General features: G+C 48.5%; 1 protein-coding gene across 1 annotated transcript in view; it reads right to left on the bottom strand.

Moving 5' to 3' along the window:
* Window positions 1-18274, bottom strand: part of LOC132381483 (RNA-binding protein Nova-1-like) — a 465660-nt gene extending 447386 nt beyond the window's left edge. The window contains exon 1 of the mRNA XM_059950927.1: window positions 17876-18274. Within this exon, the coding sequence (XP_059806910.1) occupies window positions 17876-17993 (118 nt within the window). The 5' untranslated portion in view covers window positions 17994-18274. The remainder of the gene's footprint in view (window positions 1-17875) is intronic.
* Between the last annotated feature and the right edge of the window lie 2433 nt (window positions 18275-20707).

The raw sequence follows: 20707 nt of genomic DNA, 5'->3' as shown, positions 1-20707 counted from the left end.
TTTACCCATGCGAGTATCTTTACTGCAATACCATGGCTCTTCACCTGCCAGACGCTGTCCCATGTGCGGCGCCTTGTCAAAGGCCTTCTGAAAATCCAAGCACACAAAATCCACCAATCCTCCTTTGTCTATCCTGCTTGTTATTTCTTCAGACAAAATTTCCCCTTAAGGAGACCATGCAGATGACAGCCTGTCATGTGCCTCCAAGTCCCCCAAACCACATGCCAAACAATCAACTCCGACAACTTCCCAACCACCAAGTTCAGGGTAACTGGCCTGTTTTTCCTTTCTTCTGGCTCTCTCCCCTCTTGGAGAGACATTTCCAATTTTCCAGTCTTCCAAAATTGACAAGACATTCTTTTCCAACAGACCTGCCACTCACTGGATATTTTCTGCTTAACCACTGGTGTTAACTCATGGTTATTTGGGTTACTGTCAAAACTGGACATGGATTACAACTCTCTCTTCCCCCTACGCTGGTTGCGTTTGACGGTACAATGTAAATGGCTCTTTACTCTGATGGGACAACGCAGTTTTGGTACCAACATTCCCAGATCCCCGACTGCACGGGTCACGGACTGGATGAATTATCTGTCTCCATGTTTCTGTGGGAGAAAGCAAACCCCTTACAGATTCAGTGGTCACCTTATTAGGTAGACCTGCTAATTAATGCAGATATCTAATCAACCAGTCGTGTGGCACCAAGTCATCAGGTTTAATTTTATCAGCACACGTCATGAAATTTGTTGTCTTTGCGGCAGTGGTGCAATGAAATATGTAACAGAGGGAAAACATGAATTACGGTAAATATACCAGGGTGATTGATAAGATTGTGGCCTAAGGTAGAAGAAGTCAATTTTAGATAAACCTAGCACATTTATTTTTCCTGCATTTACACACTTATCCCAGTGGTCGTGGAGCATCCGGATCCTTTTTTTTTTGTAGAAGTCAGCGTCTTGGACCTCCAGAAGTGGTCCACAGCAGAGGGTGATTGATAAGACCGTGGCCTGAGGTACAAACATTGTGGAAGGAGATGAGTTATTAACTTCAAACTTTCTGCATAATCACTCGAAGAGTTGAACTGCACGTGCCTGTAACAAGAGCTGTATAACTCATCTCCTTCTACCTCAGGCCACAAACTTATCAATCACCGTTGCTGTGGACCACTTCTACGAAGAAGGGATCTGTATGCTCCACAATTGCTGGACTAAGTGTGTAAATGTAGGAGGGGACTATGTTGAAAAATAAATGTGCTAGGTTTTCTAAAACTGACTCATTCTACCTTAGGCCACGAACTTATCGATCACCACTCATATATGTATATGATAGTTACATTAAATAAGTAGTGTAAAAATACAAATAAAAAGACCATCTTTGGCTGACATGTCAAGTCAGGCCGGAGCCAGCACAACCACTGTCACCGGTGCTACGTAGATCGCAGTGACAGATTCAACCGCCTGATAGACTTAACCTGTAAATATACTTGTAAGAAACTTCGCCCCATGGGGACTCTCTTTTAAAACAAAGGGGGGGTGAATGTGGTGAACTACATATACCCGTCTGGACACGCCCCTCTGCTCACTGCTCCTGTGGCACAGACCCCCGTATAAAGGCGATTGGAGGCACTGCTCCTCCCTCAGTCTCCAGGATGTTGTGTAGTGGTCTCTTGCTGCTAATCATGGTGTCTCGCAGCTAATAAATGCCTATCGTTCGCCTCCCGTCTCCGAGAGTTATTGATGGTGCATCAGAGAGGTAGCAACACACACAAAATGTTGCAGGAACTCAACAGGCCAGGCAGCATCTATGGAAAAAAGTACAGTCGACATCTCGGGCTGAAAACCTTCAGCAGGACTGGAGAGAAAAAACCTGAGGAGTAGATTTAAAAGGTGGGGGTGAGGAGGAGAGAGGGTAATACCAGGTGAAAGGTGAAACTGGGAGGTCGAAGGATGAAGTGAAGAGCTGGGGAGTTGATTGGTGAAAGAGATACAGAGCTGGAGAAGAGGGAGCCCGATTGGAGAGGACAGAAGGCCACGGAAGAAAGAGAAGGGTGGGGAGGAAGGGGAAGGGGCACCAGAGGGAGGTGATGGCAGGCAAGGAGATGAGGTAGATGGAAAATGGTGAAGGGGTTGGGGAGGGCAGGGTTCTGAAGGAGGCAGCTGAAGAGATCGCAGAGACATTAGTTATGATCTTTCAAGAATCATTAGTTTCTGGAAAGGTTCCGGAAGAATGGAAAACTGCCAATGTCATTCCACTCTTCAAGAAGGGAGAGAGACAGAAGACAGGAAACTATGGGCCAGTTAGTCTGACCTCAGTGGCTGGGAAGATGTTGGAGTCGATTATTAAGGATGAGGTTTGGGGGTGCTTGGTGGCACATGATAAAATAGGCGGTAGTCAGCGTGGTTTCCTCAAGGCAAAATCTTGCCTGACAAATCTGTTGGAATTCTTTGACGAAATAATAAAGGAGAATTGGTTGATGTTGTGTACTTGGAGTTTTAGAAGGCCTTTGACAAGGTGCCACATGCGAGGCTGCTTAGCAAGCTATGAGCCCATGGGATTACAGGGAAGATTCTAGCATGGATAAAGCAGTGGCTGATCGGCAGGAGGCAAAGAGTGGGAATAAAGGGAGCCTTTTCTGGCTGGCTGCCCACGACTAGTGGTATTCAACAGGGGTCTGTGTTGGGACTGGTTCTTTTTACATGTCAATGATTGGATGATGGAATTGATGGCTTTGTTGCAAAGTTTGCAAATGACGTGAAGATAGGTGGAGGAGCAAATTGTTTTGAGGAAGTAGAGAGTCTACAGAAAGACTGGGAGAAAAGGCAAAGAGGCAGCAGGTGGAATGCAGTGTCAGGAAGTGTGTGGTCATGCACTTTGGGAGAAGAAATAAAAGGGTAGGCTATTTTCTAAATGAGGAGAAAATATAAAAATCCGAGGTGCAAAGGGACTTGGGAGTGCTTGTGCAGGATTCCCTAAAGGTTAAATTGCAGGTTGAGTTGGTGGTGAGGAAGGCAAATGCAGTGTCAGCTTTCATTTCAAGAGGACTAGAATAGAAAAGCAAGGATGTAATGTTGAGACTTTATAAAGCACTGGTGAGGCCTCACTTGGAATATCGTGAGCAGTTTTGGGCCACTTCTCTTAGAAAGGATGTGCTGAAACTGGAAAGAGTTCAAAGGAGATTCACAAAAATGATTCCAGGACTGAACAGCTTGTCACACGAAGAGGGTTTGATGGCTCCGGGCCTGAATTCACTAGAATTCAGAAGAATGAGAGATGACCTCATTGAAACCTATTGAATAGTGAAAGGCCTTGACAGAGTGAATGTGGAGAGGATGTTTCCTGTGGCGGGAGAATCTAAGACCAGAGGACAGACCCTCAGAGTAGAGGGATGTCTACTTAGGGATTTCTTGATCCAGAGAGTGGTGAATCTGTGGAATTCTTTGCCACAGGAGGCTGTGGAGGCTATAGGTATATTTAAAGCAGAGGTTTATAGATCTTTGATTGGTCAGGGCATGGAGGGATACAGGGAGATTGGGGCTGAGGGGAAAATCAGACCAGCCATAATGAAGTGGCAGAGAAGACTTGATGGGCCAAATGGACTAATTCTGCTCCTGACGAAGGGTCTCAGCCCGAAACGTCGACAGTGCTTCTCCTTATAGTTGCTGCCTGGCCTGCTGAGTTCCACCAGCATTTTGTGTGTGCAATTCCGTTCCTTATGGTGCTCAGGGGTTCAATGTCCATTCAGAAATTGGATGGTAGAGGGGAAGGTGGTCTTGGTCTCTCCCTCTCCCTCCCCCCCCCCCACTCCTCCCTGATGCTAACAATGAGAACAAAGATGTTTGCAGTCATGTTCAAGAGGTTCAGCTGTTGTTCAGACCAAACGTTAGAATGTGGAAGAAATGTGATCTAAGTGACTTTGACCGTGGAGTGATTGTTGGTGCCAGACGGGGTGGTTTGAGTATCTCAGAAACTGCTGATCTCCTGGGCTTTTCATGCACAACAGTCACCAGAGCCGGGGTTCCCAACCTTTTTTATGCCATGGGCCCCCGCCATTAACTGAGGGGTCCTTACAGAGAACGGTGTGAGAAACAAAAATAAAATCCAATGAGTGGCAGTTCTGTGGATGATAAAATGCCTTGTTGATGAGAGAACTCGGAGGGGAGCGGCTGGATTGGTTCAGGCTGACGGGAATTCAAATGACCACGAGCTACAACAGTGAGAAGAGCATCTCTGAACGCGCGACATGTTGAAGTGGTTGGACTCCAGTGGCAGGCAGCTGTGAACTGGTACCTAATAAAGCGGCCACTGGGTACATATCATCAGCCACATTATTCTGCATCCAGAATTGTTAATTTTGGAAGGAAGTCTAATTTGCACGTGAGTCAATCAATGCCAAATGGTTCCAGCACATCTCCAAGGACCTCACTCATTAACTGATTGTTCTTGCTTGGAAATATCATTCCTCCAGAAAGGGCTTTACCACCGACCCCCCCCCCCCCCCCACCATATCGATGGAATTCTTCTGCTTCCGACATATTCCAGCTGATTTCAGGTATTCCGGGGGACACGGCACAGGTGCGGGAATCTGGTGCTGAGGCAAAAGATCAGCCACAAGTGGCTGTACAGGCGCAAAGAGGCCGAATGGCCACCGGCCCGACTCGGCCGCGCCCAACGAGCCCCCAAGTACCGCGGGGCAGCACAATGGCGCCGTGGCTAGCGCGACGCTTTACGGTACCGGCAACACGGGTTCAATTCCCGCCGCTGCCTGTAAGGAGATTGTACATTCTCCCCGTGACCGCGTGGGTTTCCTCCGAGTGCTCCGGTTTCCTCCCACAGCCCAAAAACCTCCCGGTTTGCTGGTTAATTGCCGATTGTAAATTGTCTCACGATTAGGCTAGCGTTAAAGTGGGGGATCGCTGGGTGGTGTGGCTTGAAGCCTGCTCCGCGCTGTATCTCAAAAGATATATAAATAAATTTCCCTCTCAGGGTATTGGTCCAGGGTATTAAAAAAAAAGGATCAGGATTCCCTGCTCTAAATCTTTCCTGTCTATGAAACTGTCCAAATGCCTTTCAAATATTGTAATCGCACCCCCGCCTCCTCCACTTCCTCTGGCAGCTCATTCCACATCCTCATTGTCCCTTCGCCGCGTGCCCCCCCCCCCGCACCAAAATCTTCTGCCTTCTAGTTTTGATCTCGGCTATGCTGGGGAAAGGATGTCGGCTCTACGCCGATGATTTTATAAACCCCTTAAAGGTCTATTTTGTACATTTTGCTTTAGGGGCGGATTCTTCCCTTCGACCATCAGATTTCTGAACAGACCTTCAAGCCCCGTGAACACTACCTCGGTAATATGTTTGCATTTTTTAAACAAATTTCATATGTAATGCAGTGTAGTCCTGCAAAACAATAAATTTCACGACATATATCAGCGATGATTTCTGATGCTGAAGCTGTTCAGTAAACTGAAAAGAGCCACTCCCAATCTCTACCTTCCTCCCGCCGGCGGGAATTCGGTCAGGCTACCAAGCCCCTCGGACTGACTTTCACCCCGCGAGATAACTTTGGGAGCTGCATTCTCCTTGCTGAACTGCAGTGCTCAGAAATGCACACAGCGTTCAAAGAGCCGGCGCGGCCAGTGATTTATAATTCTGGAAGGATTACCTCACTATTTTTGGCTCTGTGTTAACCTTCAGAAACATCCCAAAATCTGATCCACTTTATTCACTGCCCATCGAGTTTCAAAGCAATAGTTTCGATTTATCACCAGTCAACGTGCCTGCACCTTTCAGATACATTGCATTTCAATAAAATCTCCACTGGCCAAATCATTTACTTGAGCAAACTACTTATAGAAAAATAGACTACTGCAGTATAGTTCAGGCCCTTCGGCCCACAATGTTGTGCCAGCCTTTTTGGTCAATCTAACCCTTCCCTTCTACATAGCCCTCTGTTTTTCTATCATCCTTGTGCCTCATAGCAGATCTCATAGTCGTAGGAAAGTGCGGCAAAAAAGCATTGAGGTTTGGCTACTTACGGACAGCCATGGAGCAAGAAACCCAAAAGAACCAAAATAAAAATAAAATAAAGACCAACACCCGATGCTCAGAGAGAAAGAAAAAAATCGTCTAAGAAGAGGCGCTCAGCAGCATTCCAAACCAAATGGAGTCCACACCGAAACCGTTTAAATTGCCTACTCTCATCGATCTGCTCCGGGACCACAGCCCTCCATATCTCTGCCAGCCACGTACCTATCCAAACTCCTCTTAAATGTTGAAATTGAGCTCACACGCACACTTGCACTGGCAGCTCGTTCCACAATCTTACCGCCCTCCGAGTGAAGAAGCTTCCCCTCATGGGTCCCTTCAACTTTCTCCGCCTCTCACCCTTAACCCATGACCTCGGCGGGTGAAGCCTGGGTGCCTTGATACCCCTCACTACAAAAACCGCGCAGGGTGCAACAGCCGGAGGGCAGTGGCAAACTAGCGCTCGGCAAGAGATGCGGAATGCCGACGCGGTGCGACACGTCGCCGATCGGGTTTCGATTCCTGCCGCGGTCTGCAAGGAGTTTGCACGTTCGCCCTGCAATCATATGGGATCGATGGTTCAATTTAATATCAGAGAATGTAGACAGTGTACAACCTGAAATTCTTACTCCCCACAGACATCCACAAAACAGAGAAATAAACCCAATGACAGAAAAAAATAGCCCCAGCCACAAGCAGCAGCAAAAATATCAGCCGCCCCACCTCACCACCATATAAGCAATAGCAAGCCCACAGAGACCATGATCTAAAGTCCATTGAAAACTGCCATCCATCCCAACACCTCAACATTTCAGTCAGGCTCTCTCTCTCTCAGTAGTGAGGGAGAGATCACTCCTGCCACAGCAACAGGGGAGGGCCAACAACTCAAAGTTTCGATGTTACAGCCTGCAGTGCCACTTTTCCGAGTTTGCCCCTCTACCCCGACCCGAGAGTCGGCCGCGGACTCCTCCCCGTTTCCTCCCCCATTCCAAAGACGTACAGGTTAGAGTTAGCATGTTGCGGGCTCCCTTCCGGACGTGTGGTGACCGTGGGTTGCCCCAGCACAGCACGCATCTCACCGCGTGTTTCGAAGTGCCTTTGACATTTAAAGCCAATAGCAGAAAAATAAAACAATTCTCAGCCCAAAACATCCACTCTTCATACCTTTCTGTAAGTAGTGCCTATGGGATGGGGTTGGGATGGGGTTGGGAAGGGGTTGGGAAGGGGTTGGGAAGGGGTTGGGAAGGGGTTGGGAAGGGGTTGGGAAGGGGTTGGGAAGGGGTTGGGAAGGGGTTGGGAAGGGGTTGGGATGGGGTTGGGATGGGGTTGGGATGGGGTTGGGAAGGGGTTGGGAAGGGGTTGGGAAGGGGTTGGGAAGGGGTTGGGAAGGGGTTGGGAAGGGGTTGGGAAGGGGTTGGGAAGGGGTTGGGATGGGGTTGGGAAGGGGTTGGGAAGGGGTTGGGAAGGGGTTGGGACGGGGATGGGACGGGGATGGGACGGGGATGGGACGGGGATGGGACGGGGTTGGGACGGGGTTGGGACGGGGTTGGGACGGGGTTGGGACGGGGTTGGGACGGGGATGGGACGGGGATGGGACGGGGATGGGACGGGGATGGGACGGGGATGGGACGGGGTTGGGACGGGGTTGGGACGGGGTTGGGACGGGGTTGGGACGGGGTTGGGACGGGGTTGGGACGGGGTTGGGACGGGGTTGGGACGGGGTTGGGAAGGGGTTGGGAAGGGGTTGGGAAGGGGTTGGGAAGGGGTTGGGAAGGGGTTGGGAAGGGGTTGGGAAGAGGTTGGGATGGGGTTGGGATGGGGTTGGGAAGGGGTTGGGATGGGGTTGGGATGGGGTTGGGATGGGGTTGGGAAGGGGTTGGGAAGGGGTTGGGAAGGGGTTGGGAAGGGGTTGGGAAGGGGTTGGGAAGGGGTTGGGAAGGGGTTGGGAAGGGGTTGGGAAGGGGTTGGGAAGGGGTTGGGAAGGGGTTGGGATGGGGTTGGGATGGGGTTGGGATGGGGTTGGGATGGGGTTGGGATGGGGTTGGGAAGGGGTTGGGAAGGGGTTGGGAAGGGGTTGGGAAGGGGGGGGTAAAAAATCACTACACGGGATCAAAATAAGCTGCAGAAAGTTCTGAACTCAATCTTGGGAGTTATCTTCCCCAGCATCCAGGACATCTTCAAGGAGCGATGCCTCAGAAAGGTGGAGTCCATCATTAAGGACCCCACCACCCAGGTCATGTCCTCTTCTCATCAGGAAGGAGATACAGAAGCCTGAAGACACACACTCAATGACTCAGGAACAACTTCTGCCCCTCTGCCATCTGATTTCTGAATGGACATTGAATTCATAAACACTACCTCAGGGCTTTTTTTTTGCACTGCTTATTTAATGTAACTATCTTATATACACACAGTTTTCATTATTATATATTGCAATGTACTGTTGCAGCAAAAACAATAAGTTTCATAACATATGCCAGTAATATTAAACCTGATTCTGAGCATGACCTGCTGAGCTCCTCCAGAATTTTTGTAGGTGTTCATCTAGATTTCCAGCATCGCAGGATCTCTTGGTGCTTAAAATAAATCATGAATTGGGTTTCAGTGATGTTGGCCCGGAATTCCAGGGAAAGGCTGGGTGGGGATGGGGGGTGGGTGGCGGGGAGGCAGCAACATTACGTGCAGATGTGTGCTTAAAGATGCTGGGAGGCCAGTGCCCACGATGGAGCTGGCTGATTTTACAACCTTCTGCAGCTCTTTTTCCCCATCCTGTGCAGTGGCCCGTCTGTACCAGGTGGTGATGCAACCGGTTAGACGGCGCACCTGTAGGAATCTCAGAGTCTGCTCAAATGCAGAATGGGATATCGGCGCCATTGTGCCTCCTTTGTAACTGCATCAATATTTTTGGGCGCAGGATAGATCCTCAGAGATCTGGACACCCAGAAACTTGAAACTGCTCACCCTTTCCACTTCGGATCCCTCGATGAGGACTGGCGCGTGTTCCCTCACCTTACCCTTTCTGGAGTCCACGATCCTTGGTCTCCCTGACGTTGAGTGTGAGGTTGTTGTTGCGACACCCCTCAAACCAGTGGATCCATCTTGCCGGTGTCTGAAATTCTGCCGACAATGGTTGTGCTGTGCTGTAGATGGTGTTTGAGCTGCCCCTTGTCACTCAGTCACGGTTGTAGACAGAGTAGAGCAGTGGGCTAAGCACACATCTCTGAGCTGAGCCCATGCTGACTGTCAGGGAGGAGGAGATGTTTCTTCCGATCTGCACTGGCCTCCCGGTGAGGCAGAGGGAGGTACGAAGGCTCAGGTTTTGGAGCTTGCTGATTAGAACTGAGGGTATAATGGTGTTGAACGCTGACCTGCGGTCAATAAGCAGCAGCCTGGTGTCGATATTGCTGTTATCCAGGTGACCCAAGGCTGAGCGGAGAGCCAGTGAGACTGCATCCCCCGTAGACCTATTGTGGAGATAGGCAGATTGCCGTGGGTCTAGGTCCTTGCTGAGGCAGGGGCTGATTCTGGTCGTGACCAACCTCTCAAAGCATTTCATCACAGTAGATGTGAGTGTAACTGGGCGATAGTCAATGAGGCAGCTCGCCCTGATCTTCTTGGGTGCTGGTAATATCCTCCCCCTTTTGAAGCAGCGGGAACCTCTGACTGCAGCAGTGAGGGATCGAAGATGTCCTTGAACACTCCTGCCCGTTTGCTGCAACAAGGTTTGCAGAGCCCTACCAGGTACGCCGTCGGGGCCTGATGTCTCGTGAGGTTCTCCCTCTTGAAAGGTGCCTCCGAGACAGAGATCACGGGCTCACCAGATGCTTCAGGGATTTGCACAGGTGTAGTGTTGTTCTCCCTTTAAAAGGCTTTGAGCTCGTCTGGGAGTGAAGCATCGCACCCATTCACGATGTTAGAATTACTTTGTGGGAAGTAACGACCTGCAAACCCTGCCTGAGCATCCAATTCCATCTGGAACCTCAAACAGAATCTTTTTTGCTCTGAAAACAGTCCTCCGGAGGTCATACTGGGACTTCTTATTTAGTTCTGGATCACTGGTCTTAAATATCACAGATCTAGTCCACAGTTCTGCAAATCTCCTGGTTCATCCATGGCTATTGGGTTGGCTATGTCCAGTGTGTTCTCAAAGGCACACGTTCATCCACACAGTCAGTGGACGACTGTGGTATATTCATTCAGAATCAACGATTAATCCCTGACTAGCAACACACACAAAATGCTGGTGGAACACAGCAGGCCAGGCAGCGTCTATAGGGAGAAGCACTGTCGACGTTTCGGGCCAAGACCCTTCATCAGGACTAACCGATGAAGCTTCCTGGCCAGCATTTTGTGTGCGTCGTTATCTACAGGTTTCCTTGTGTTTGCTTTTGAACCCCTGCCTATGGTCCAGCCAGTCCAGCAAGGTCTCCCCCAGCTCCCCCTGACCGCACCCTCTTGGTCATCGCTCTTGGTGCTGCGCACTGGGACTTTGCAAAGTGTGAGCGCGGTTAGTGTCGGTGATGGCGGTGCAACAGTGGCCGAGTGTGGTTCCACAGGTGATTCGGGCTGCCCCGGTTGTAATGGAAGGCATCAGGGTGTGACTGCTGAGCTCCTCCCCGTGCCTGCCTGACATCAGCTGGAGGTGGAATGCCACGGCAGACAGGAAGGTCAACACCGGATCACCAGAAGTTCCAGGTGGGGTGAGCAAGATTGAGACAGAACCACCACGATGAGTTAATCATAAATCACACTCAACCTCCCCTACCTTTAAAAGACAAAGCTGTCCTATCTTTGTGGGAATGGTGAGGCCCTCAGGGTGCAAACTCTGCATCCAGAATGTTTAGGAGTGAGCCACGTTTCCACGAACATAGCAGTTCCTGAGGTCCCTCTGGGAACGGCAATCTTGCTTTGAAGTCTTTGATTTTATTTTCCAGAGTCTGCACACTCACCAACAAGATAGTTGAGAGTGGGGAGTCTATGCACTTCAATCGTACCCACTTTGATTTTCTTAAAGGGGAAATGCACTCACAACCCGAGTCTGCAGTTTGGGGTTCAATTTTGAGTATCAATAGATTTTTTTTTTTAAAACCATCTTAAAATGGTACTGCTTCCTGAATGCAGATGTGAATGTGAGTGGAGATTTCAGCTGCAGCAGTTCTAAATGGGAATATCTGATGATTCCCATCAGATCTACACACAGAGAGTCACCACTCATCCGCGTTATCCCAACTACCACTTGCGTCAACAACCGACACACCCCTAGGGTGAGCTGGGGGCAGCTCACAAGTGCCACCGTGCTTCCAGCACCAACATAGCACGCTTATCACTTACAAAACCTAACCGTAGTCAGCTCCAGCATGGGCACTAGTGTGTAGCACCCAGGCATCATCAAGGAGCAACGCCTCGAAAAGGCAACGTCCTACATTAAGGACCCTCATCACCCAGGACATGCCCTCTTCTCATTGCTACCATCAGGAAGGAGGTACAGGAGCCGGAAGGCACACACACACTCACCGCTTCAGGAATAGCTTCTTCCCCTCTGACGTCCGATTTCTGAATGGACATCGAACCCATGAACACGACCCCACTACCTTTTAAATTCTATGTTTGCACTACTTATTTAATTTAACTATTTGATTTACATGCCTACAGTAACACAGATTTTTTCTTTCTCTATTATTATTATTATTATTATTGTATTGTACTGCTGCCGTAAAGTTAAAAAATTTCATGATATTTGCAGGGGGGGCACCAAACCTGATTCTGAGTTGGTATGCCTTTGGACTCTGGGGGCAGACAGGGGAAACCGACACAGTCACGGGAGGAGTGTACAAACTGCTTACGGACAGTGGCGGGAATTGAACCCCGATCGTCCAATTCCTGGCACTGTAAAGGAGACGCTAGCCACCATGCTGCCACGGGGGCGCGGGGGTGCCGAGGTTTTGAACGCGCACTGTCAAAGCCCCAGCCACCCATGGCGAAGAAATGAAAAACAGTCTGTGGGGTGGTGGAAGCAGGAGATGGTGAATGGAGATCCCATGGCCTGACAAGGTGGGTGTGACAGAGATTTCCTTCCACATGCCAGGATCAGGGATATCTTAGATCTGGCCCACGGCATTCTGGACGGGGAGTGTAGGCAGCCAGAAGTCTTGGTGTGACAAGGTGCAGAGGTCCTGAAGAGAGACTTTAGGGAGCCAGGTTTGCGGCTGCTCAGTCGTCTAGTCGAGTCCGACTCCTCATGACCTCGTGGACTGTCGGGTCTTCGTGGCAAGATGTGTGCCAGGCCTTTCGTGGGCACGGATACTGCTGCTGCCCGGCTGGGTTTCGAACTCAGGGCCTCGAAGTCCAGTGCTGACGCCACCAGCCGGCCCAGGGAGCCAGGCGGACATTTGAAAAGCAGCACCCCCCCGGGCGGGGATCCCTGAAGTGTGGCTCTTGCCACACACCAGTGAGGGTAAGAATAGGATGATTCGGCAAGTGAATGCGTGTCCGAGGACAGGGTCTCAGATTTATGGATCATTGGGATCTTCTGAGGAAGGTACAAAAGGGACGGGTTATACCTGAACCCAAGAGGGTCCAATATCCTTGCTGGAGCTGTTCAGGAGAGTTCAAGCTACTTTGGCAGGGGGGTGGGAACCAGAGGGTTGGGTAATTGGTTTACAAACAGAGGCAGCGACCCATGAGACTCCTATCAAGGAGAGGTTGCACAGTCAACAGGACAATTTACAAAGTAAAAGGCTCACAAAATCGCAAAGAGTGAATACAGAAATTGAAGGTGTTGCATCCGAACGGGTGCAGCACACGGAATGGGGCAGCACACCTACAGATTGGCATGTCTATCCAACGGTTGCGCTGGTAGTGTGCTGGAATTGAAGGAAGGAAGAAGAGCAACTGGATTTGGACAGTTAGAGGTCGAGGTCAAAGTCAGGCAAGCTGACTACTGCTGATCCCACCCTGGGCTAGCTGGATTTTCTCCAGTTCCTGGCCCTGGTCACCAGCCAAAGCACCGTGGTGGATCTTACGGAGAGGATGAGAACATAAGAAATAGGAGCAGGAGGAGGCCATCCGGCCCATCGAGCCTACCCCGCCATTCAATAAGATCATGGCTGATCTGTCCATAAACTCAGCTCCATCTACCTGCCTTTTCCCCTTAACCCTCAATTCCCCTACTATGTAAAAACCCATCTTACTGTTTCTTAAATATATTTTGCGAAGAAGCCTCAACTGCTTCCCCGGGCAGAGAATTCCACAGATTCCCCACTCTCTGGGAAGAACAGTTTTTCCTCATCTCCGTCCTAAATCTTCTCCCCAATGCCCAAAAAATCCTCAAACCCAATGAAGATTCTGACACCAAGGCTGAACACCCAGATGCCTATCGCACAGACTATTGCAGGTCTTTGAAAGGGTCTACCCACTCTTCCCTCTACAGACTCCCTTGGTCATAGCTAAGTCATAGAAGAGTGCATCACTGTCTTCCAGAACAGACAACTTCCCAGGGCGACGGGCGCAGGAGCTCGTCGGCCAAGGTTGGCAGCTCATCTCAGAGAAGGAGATTTCTGATCTCCAACCTCCGCTGCCTTGCCGCTATACCCGCTCATGGGGAAGGGCGTATCCCGGGGGGAAATCCAGAGCTGGAGTCCCTAAAGCAGTCCTACATTGATTCCAATGCTGACCAACAACTCCTGCAACACTGCTGGTGCCAAACTGTATCTGTCTCTGCCATTCCTTTGGGTTTATCAGCTATGTGGAGTGGGGGGGGGGGGAGCTTGCCCCGTGGGCAATAGCTTGCTCTCCGTATCGTACTGCCCTGGCCTGTGTACCTAGACAGCTGGGACGCAACATCCGTGGTTGACCCTAACCAAAGGAGACCTCAAGAGCAGGGTCAATAGTTCTGTAGGAACTTGAGTAGATACTCCAAAAGGGGAAGTATTGCAGGGGAGGTAAACCCATTGGATAGCCCAGGCAGTTCGTATATTTCAGGACACTATGGAGAAGTCATGGAACCTCAAGTCAGCTTGGGCACAGGGATGAGGAATGGTAATTGCATTGAAGCTGGCCAGTCCATTGGAGAATAGGGTCACATGACTGCACTCTCATGACACACTTCGAGAGTTTTTTTTTTAAAGATTATTCATTTTTAAGTTATCACAAGCTCAAAAGAGGCAGCACGCAGTGTGCCCTCCTTTCATAGGACAAGGGGCTGCCACCTGAGATCGCCGTACTGCCAGGGAGGGGAGACTGCCTCTTGATCACTGGTGAGTTCACTCTGCCACCGTGCCCAGAGAATGTTTCCCAGGTTTTCTGCATTTTGGAAATGGACTTTCTTCATTTATATTCTGGGTTTCTTGCCCCGATCTTTCTCAGTTTTTTTTTGTGTGTGCGTGGGAAGGAGATTTGGGGGTCGACGTGCCTGTTCTGTTTGTGCTTTTTTCTTTGTGTGTGGAGCAGGGACCGGGGGGGGGGGGGGGCGGGGGTTGATGATCGGGCCGTCGTTCCTTTCTTTCTTGGTTTCTATCTGGCGAAGAGAGATTTCAGAATTGTATACTTTGATAATACACGAACCTCTGGCATGTCAAAGGGCCAACGGGAATTGGATCGCCGTCTCTTCGAACCCTTTTCACGGGTGAATCAAACCAACCAGAGCTGACAAGGTCAACGTTAACCTATTACGAAAGTGCATACCACGTACGGCAACGTATGCTACCTTGGGTATACATTTTCTTGCAGGCAGTTACAGGGAAATAAAGGTTGATTTGTGTGCGTACGGACGTGTGCAGCAGTACAACTCCGAGTTCCGCCTTCTCCAGATAGCAACAAAAACAACCACGGGTGTCATTCAAAGAGAAACATCAAACCCACCCCACCCCAGAAAAAAAACAGCAACACGATCAAATCTTCCCCCCCCCCACACACACGCACAAAAACATCGCAACCTGAACAAATGGAAAGAGGAACATTAAACCCCTAACCCTTGCACAAAAAAAACCTAACACCAAACAGCAACAAGAAAGAATGGGAGAAAACATAGTATACAAAACCATGGAGAAATATGACAGAATTTATGAAATTCTATACATAAACAAGGACTAACAAACAACCAACGTGCAAAAGACAAACTGTGCAAATTAAAAAAATAAATTAATTAATGATAAACCAACCAATGAACACTGCCACATATTTATACTCTTATTTCATTTGCTGTCTTGGCATTACTTATTTAATTTGACATATATATTTCTTAAGAGTTTTTTTTAAATGAATTGCAATGCACTGCTGGCGCAAAACAAATTCACAATGCTTGCCAGCAAATTCAAACCCGATTCTGATTGTGATCCTGACAACAGACACACAATGCTGGAGGAACTCTGCAGGCCGGGCAGCGTCTACAGGAGAGATTTCTGGCCCAGACCCTTCATCGGGACTGGAAGGGGAGGGGTCAGAGTAAGAAGGTTGGGGGGGGGAAGGAGAGGAAGCAGTACAAGGCGGCAGGTGATAGGTGAGACTGGGAGGGGGGGGGAGGTGAAAGGAGGAGCCCGGGAGCTGATTGGTGAAAGAGAACCCGAGTTGTAGAGGCCTTGAAAGTGAGTCTGTAGGTTGTGGAACCAGGTGGGAGTTGAGATGAGGGAAGTTCAGGAACCTGATGGTCTAGGTCAGTGGTTCCCAGCCTTTTTTTTAAATGTCATGGATGAATACTATTAATCAAGGTGGGCCCCAGGCTGGGGGCCACTGTTCTAGGGTAATAATTGCTCCTGAACTTGGTGGTGTGGGACCCACTGTACCTCCTGCCATTTCTAAATGTACATTGAACCCACAAACACTACCTGGCTACTCTTTTTTCTTGCACAATTAAGTATTGCGACGTCCTGCCGCTGCAAAAGTCAACGCATCTCCTGATGCTTAACCCGATTCGGATTTCGAGCAGAGGGCACTGCCTGGGTGATGAGGGACGCTGCCTTCTTACCTCGCGGGCAAAACCTGAAGTCTGCTCAATGGCGGGGGGGGGGGGGGGTGGCTTTGCTTGTGGACTCTCCAGCACTTTCTGTCCAGAGATCATCTCAAACCCTTTGGGCCTGGGTCAAGCAAGGACTCGGGCAGTGCCAACCCCAACTGCCCAGTCCTATCAGGAGCAATTCACTGAGGTCCGAAATGACCAACCAGCACAGGAGTCACTATCACCCCGGGGGGAGGGGGCACTGGCCTATTAGCCGCACGGGCTAAGGGCGTCCTAACTTTTCTGCTGGAAAGTGGGAAAACGGGAATTTCCATCTTTCCCACAACCATCATTCAAAGTCCAGGCGTACGTCCCAGTTCCCTGGACAACATCCTCTGCCCCCAACACTACATTAGACACCTAGAGCACGTTCAAGCCTCCCTTAATTCGTGATCAATGTAGAGAAATCGCAGCTTTATTTCCATTGCAGTATCCTTCCAGGTTAATCGACCAGACGTACTTTAATACTGTTTAAAAAAAAGGAGGGGGGGGGGGGGAGGAGATCCGGTCAAATCGTCTCTACGTTCTTATAAAACCTTTTCTTCCCTCATAAGCCATTACCAATGCAATCTTATAGCAGAGCTATTAATTTAAGGTTGAAACCACTGCCAATATATTCACACACCTCGACCTATCTGCACAGAAAATGCAATTTTGAAAATACAAATCGGGATTTACAATTCCGTGCGAAGAAGTCGAGTGTAATATTGTTACAAGATGCGACTCCGATTACAGAGCGAAATCATTTAGACAAGAAATCTACAGATGAAAGCTGTGTTATATAAAAAAAAGCAATGCGGGTAAGTAACAATCAGCCACCATTACTCCCTACTCCCACCCCCCCCCCCCCATCTCCAAATCCTACACATAGAATCAGAGAGAAAAAAAATCACAGCGGATTTTCCCCACAAACTCCTACCCGGTGCGAGCATGACTCTGATCGTGGAGGAGAAGCGACACCTCACCGTCTCACTCCTCTCATTATCCGAATTTCCCGATCCCTGGCACAAGCACGTTTGAGATGCACTTTACCGAGGTCCAATCACACAATCTAACTACCATCGCTACCATTCCACCTACATAACTGTATCCAACGTGTTCTGCATCCTAATTCTCACGCATCAAAATGTATTCTCCGGTAAAAAAGGCAATTGACGCCTTATTTCTCCAAAAAAAAAGTATTACATATTCAGCTATAACATTTCAAAACGTGCAGTTGATACCAAGTCTCGATCGCTGAACACGTATTAGTAGATTTTTTTTTAAAAAAAATACACATATTATACCCCTGGGATCATTCGCATAGGGTTTAATTTATATATTATGTAGGTGTCAGATTTTATTTTTTTTTAAGAAAGAGGATTTAAAAGGAACTGCACGCTTTAAAATGGTGCTGGGCTAATTGTCAGCAGAGTGACCGGCAGACAAACTGTTATATGCTGCGCTTGCAGCCGGCGGCTCCGCATCTTGTACGCATCTCTCATTGATTACAGGTCCAAACCGCGAAAAAACAAGCAACGAAATCCAAGTTGAAGTTCAACATAATTCAAAATGCAACCGGAGCTCAAGGATCGCGCAGTGTCAATTTCAAGACATTTGCCGAGTCTAGAAGCCTATTCGATCTCTCCCTTTTTAGGAAAAAAAAGTGTTTATTCCGTCTTTATAAAAAACTTATTTCCAAGTGCATTTTACAGGACTCAGATATTTAAAACGTTTGCCACAGACAGCAAGGTTTCTATGCCATGTCATTTTGCGAGGATTGCCAGCTTTCCCCCTCCTGATCAATTTCGAGTTCCCTTGTCGATTAACACGCTCGGGCTAAAGGCAGCGGCTGCCTTGTTGTACCAAAGCAAGAGTGCTCACCTCCTGTGTTAGTCCGCTTTGTGCTGCCGGCATCGATGGGCGCTTCTAGCGGTCGCTTCCTTGAGTCTGGGGGGTCGAGCTCTATATGATTTCCATTCTGTTGCATTGGGGCCATCATTTTTAAATAATTGTGGGAGAGGGAGAGAGGCAGACAGACAGAGGCAGTGAGATTGAGATAACCCCCCGTTCTTTTTTTCTGGGTTCGGTTTATGCGTACTGGAGGTTTATACAAGAGAGAGAAAAAATCTTATTCAGGGGAGGGGAGCAGAGCCTGGGGGAGCGGTTAGCACCAGGAAAAGCCACGGAGCTTTGTACAAGGGGGGGTTACACAGTAGCAGTTCTCCCGGCTGAGGATGTATCAGTCACTCCGAACCCTGGTACATTGTAGCCACTTCGTACGCTCACATTGAAACTCATCCAGCCCCCCCATTACGTCACCCGGCTCACGCCACGTGACGCGCGGCTGGTCCCGCCCACCCGCCGGGTCGCCCCGCCCCCTCCGAAGCCGGCCCCGGTCACGTGGCTGGGGGGGGCCCAAACCAGCCTTGCATTCCTATAGCGACTCTCCCCTCCTTCGACTCAAAAAAAAAACCCCAAATAAATATACTTCTGGCTGCAGCCGCAAAGCAGGGAAACGCAGAAACCAGCCAGTTTCATCTTCTTGTTTTTCACTGGCAATGCCAGGATTTGCTGTCTGTCCTTAATGAAGTATGTACACAGCACAGAAATTCAAAGTTTAAAGGGGAGGGAAGTTCAAGGGGGATATTAGAGGAAGGTTTTTCACTCAGAGAGTGGTTGGTGCGTGGAATGCACTGTCTGAGTCAGTGGTGGAGGCAGAAACACTAGTGAAGTTTAAGAGACTACTAGACAGGTATATGGAGGAATTTAAGGTGGGGGGTTATATGGGAGGCAGGGTTTGAGGGTCGGCGCAACATTATGGGCCGAATGGCCTGTAATGTGCTGTACTATTCTATGTTCTAAAGTAAAATTTTATTATCAGAGTACATACAACCCTGAGATTCTTTTTTTGCGGGCATACTTGGCAAATCTGTGGAACAGTTACTGGAAAAGGATCCGTAAACTGTAAACATCAGGAGCTGTAAACAAATCATGCAAATACAGATAATAAATAAATAGCAATAAATAACGAGCATGAAATAATGAGATGAAAGAGTCCTGAAATGAGTGTAGCTATCACCTTCTGCTCAAGAGGCTGACGGTTTCAACAACCTGAAATTCTTACTCTTCACAGACATCCACGAAACAAGAAACCCCATAGAGTGAATGACAGAAACATCGAAGACTCAAAGAACCGAAATGTGGAGTAATTAAGAGTCAGCTGCATTGGTGGGAGCTGGAGACAGAAGCACTGGGTAAAAACAACAGATTTCCTTCGCTAAAATGAGACAGAAACCAAGTAATTTATGATTGCTGTTACTAAGAGTGACTTGCATAAATGTTTCGGATATTTATATAGTTACTTGGATCTGAAATTTCCTGGTATTGCCAGGATTTGAACTCTTGTCAATGCAGCAGTGATTTGGAACGTTAGCTGATAGGTCCAGTGAACTAATGGCTGCACAATGCACACACAGCAAGCTCCCATAAGCAGTTGTGTGTTAATCAGCAGGGTGTTGCTTAATAAATATCTAGGAGACTCCCTCTGCCCAGTGGGAGGCCTCACACCTCCCTCCCCCAAGAAGGCAGATGTGGTGTTCGATTGCTGTTTTGCATCGAGTGCTGGTGCTCGGACAGCGTAGCATCCCTCCCATCCAGAAAGACACGGGGAGGTGTCAGCCTACAGTTTGGATCCGAGTCTCTGGAGTGGGGCTCGAACTCACAATGTTCTGATTTAGGAGATCTATGCCTCACCACTGACTCGTATTTCCTTCAGGCAATAAAATGGCTTTGGCAGACCTCTTACGTAACGCCTGGAACACGGTAAAACTCCTGACCTCGCGGTTTGCCTCATTATCAAAGTTCCATGTAAATTTATGATCAAAGTTCTGTGTATGTAACCAATACAACCCTGAGATTCAGTTTCTTCCAGGCATTCAACATAGAACACAGAAATCTACAGCACATCGCAAGCCCTTCGGCCCACAATGTTATGCCGACCATGTACACTACTCCAGAACCTGCCTAGAATTTCCCTACCACATAGCCCTCCATTTCTCTAAGCTCCATTTACCTATCTAAGAGGTTCTTAAAAGACCCTGTTGTATCCACCTCCACCATCATTGCCGGCAGTACATTCCATGCATTCAAAGTAGAATAAAATAGATTTATTATCGAAGTACATTATCAATACATTTGTTATCAAAGAAGCTGTGGAAAGTTGTAAAATTAGTCAGCTCCATTATGGGCACTAGCCTCCACGGTATCCAAGACATCTTCAGGGAGCGGTGTTTCAGAAAGGCAGTGTCCATTATTAAAGACCTCCAGCACCCAGGGCATGCCCTTTTCTCACTGTTACCATCAGGTAGGAGGTACAGAAGCCTGAAGACACACACTCAGCGATTCAGGAACAGCTTCTTCCCCTCTGCCATCCGATTCCTAAATGGACATTGAACCCGTGAACACTACCTCACTTTTGTTTTCACACTATTTTTAATTTAACTATTCAACATACACATTGATACTTACTGTGATTGATTGATTTTCTATATTGATTATGTATTGCATTGAACTGTTGCTGCAAAGACAACAAATTTCACGATATATGCCCGTCATCCAATTCCTAAATGAAGATTGAACCCGTGAGCACTACCTCACTTTATTTAATAAATATTATTTCTGCTTTTTACTTATTTATAATTTTTTTCTTCTCCT

The sequence above is a fragment of the Hypanus sabinus genome, chromosome 26 (assembly GCF_030144855.1).
Source record: "Hypanus sabinus isolate sHypSab1 chromosome 26, sHypSab1.hap1, whole genome shotgun sequence".
NCBI classification, from domain to species: domain Eukaryota; kingdom Metazoa; phylum Chordata; class Chondrichthyes; order Myliobatiformes; family Dasyatidae; genus Hypanus; species Hypanus sabinus.
Note: the sequence above shows the minus strand (reverse complement) of the source record. Positions and strands in the feature narration are given on the sequence as shown.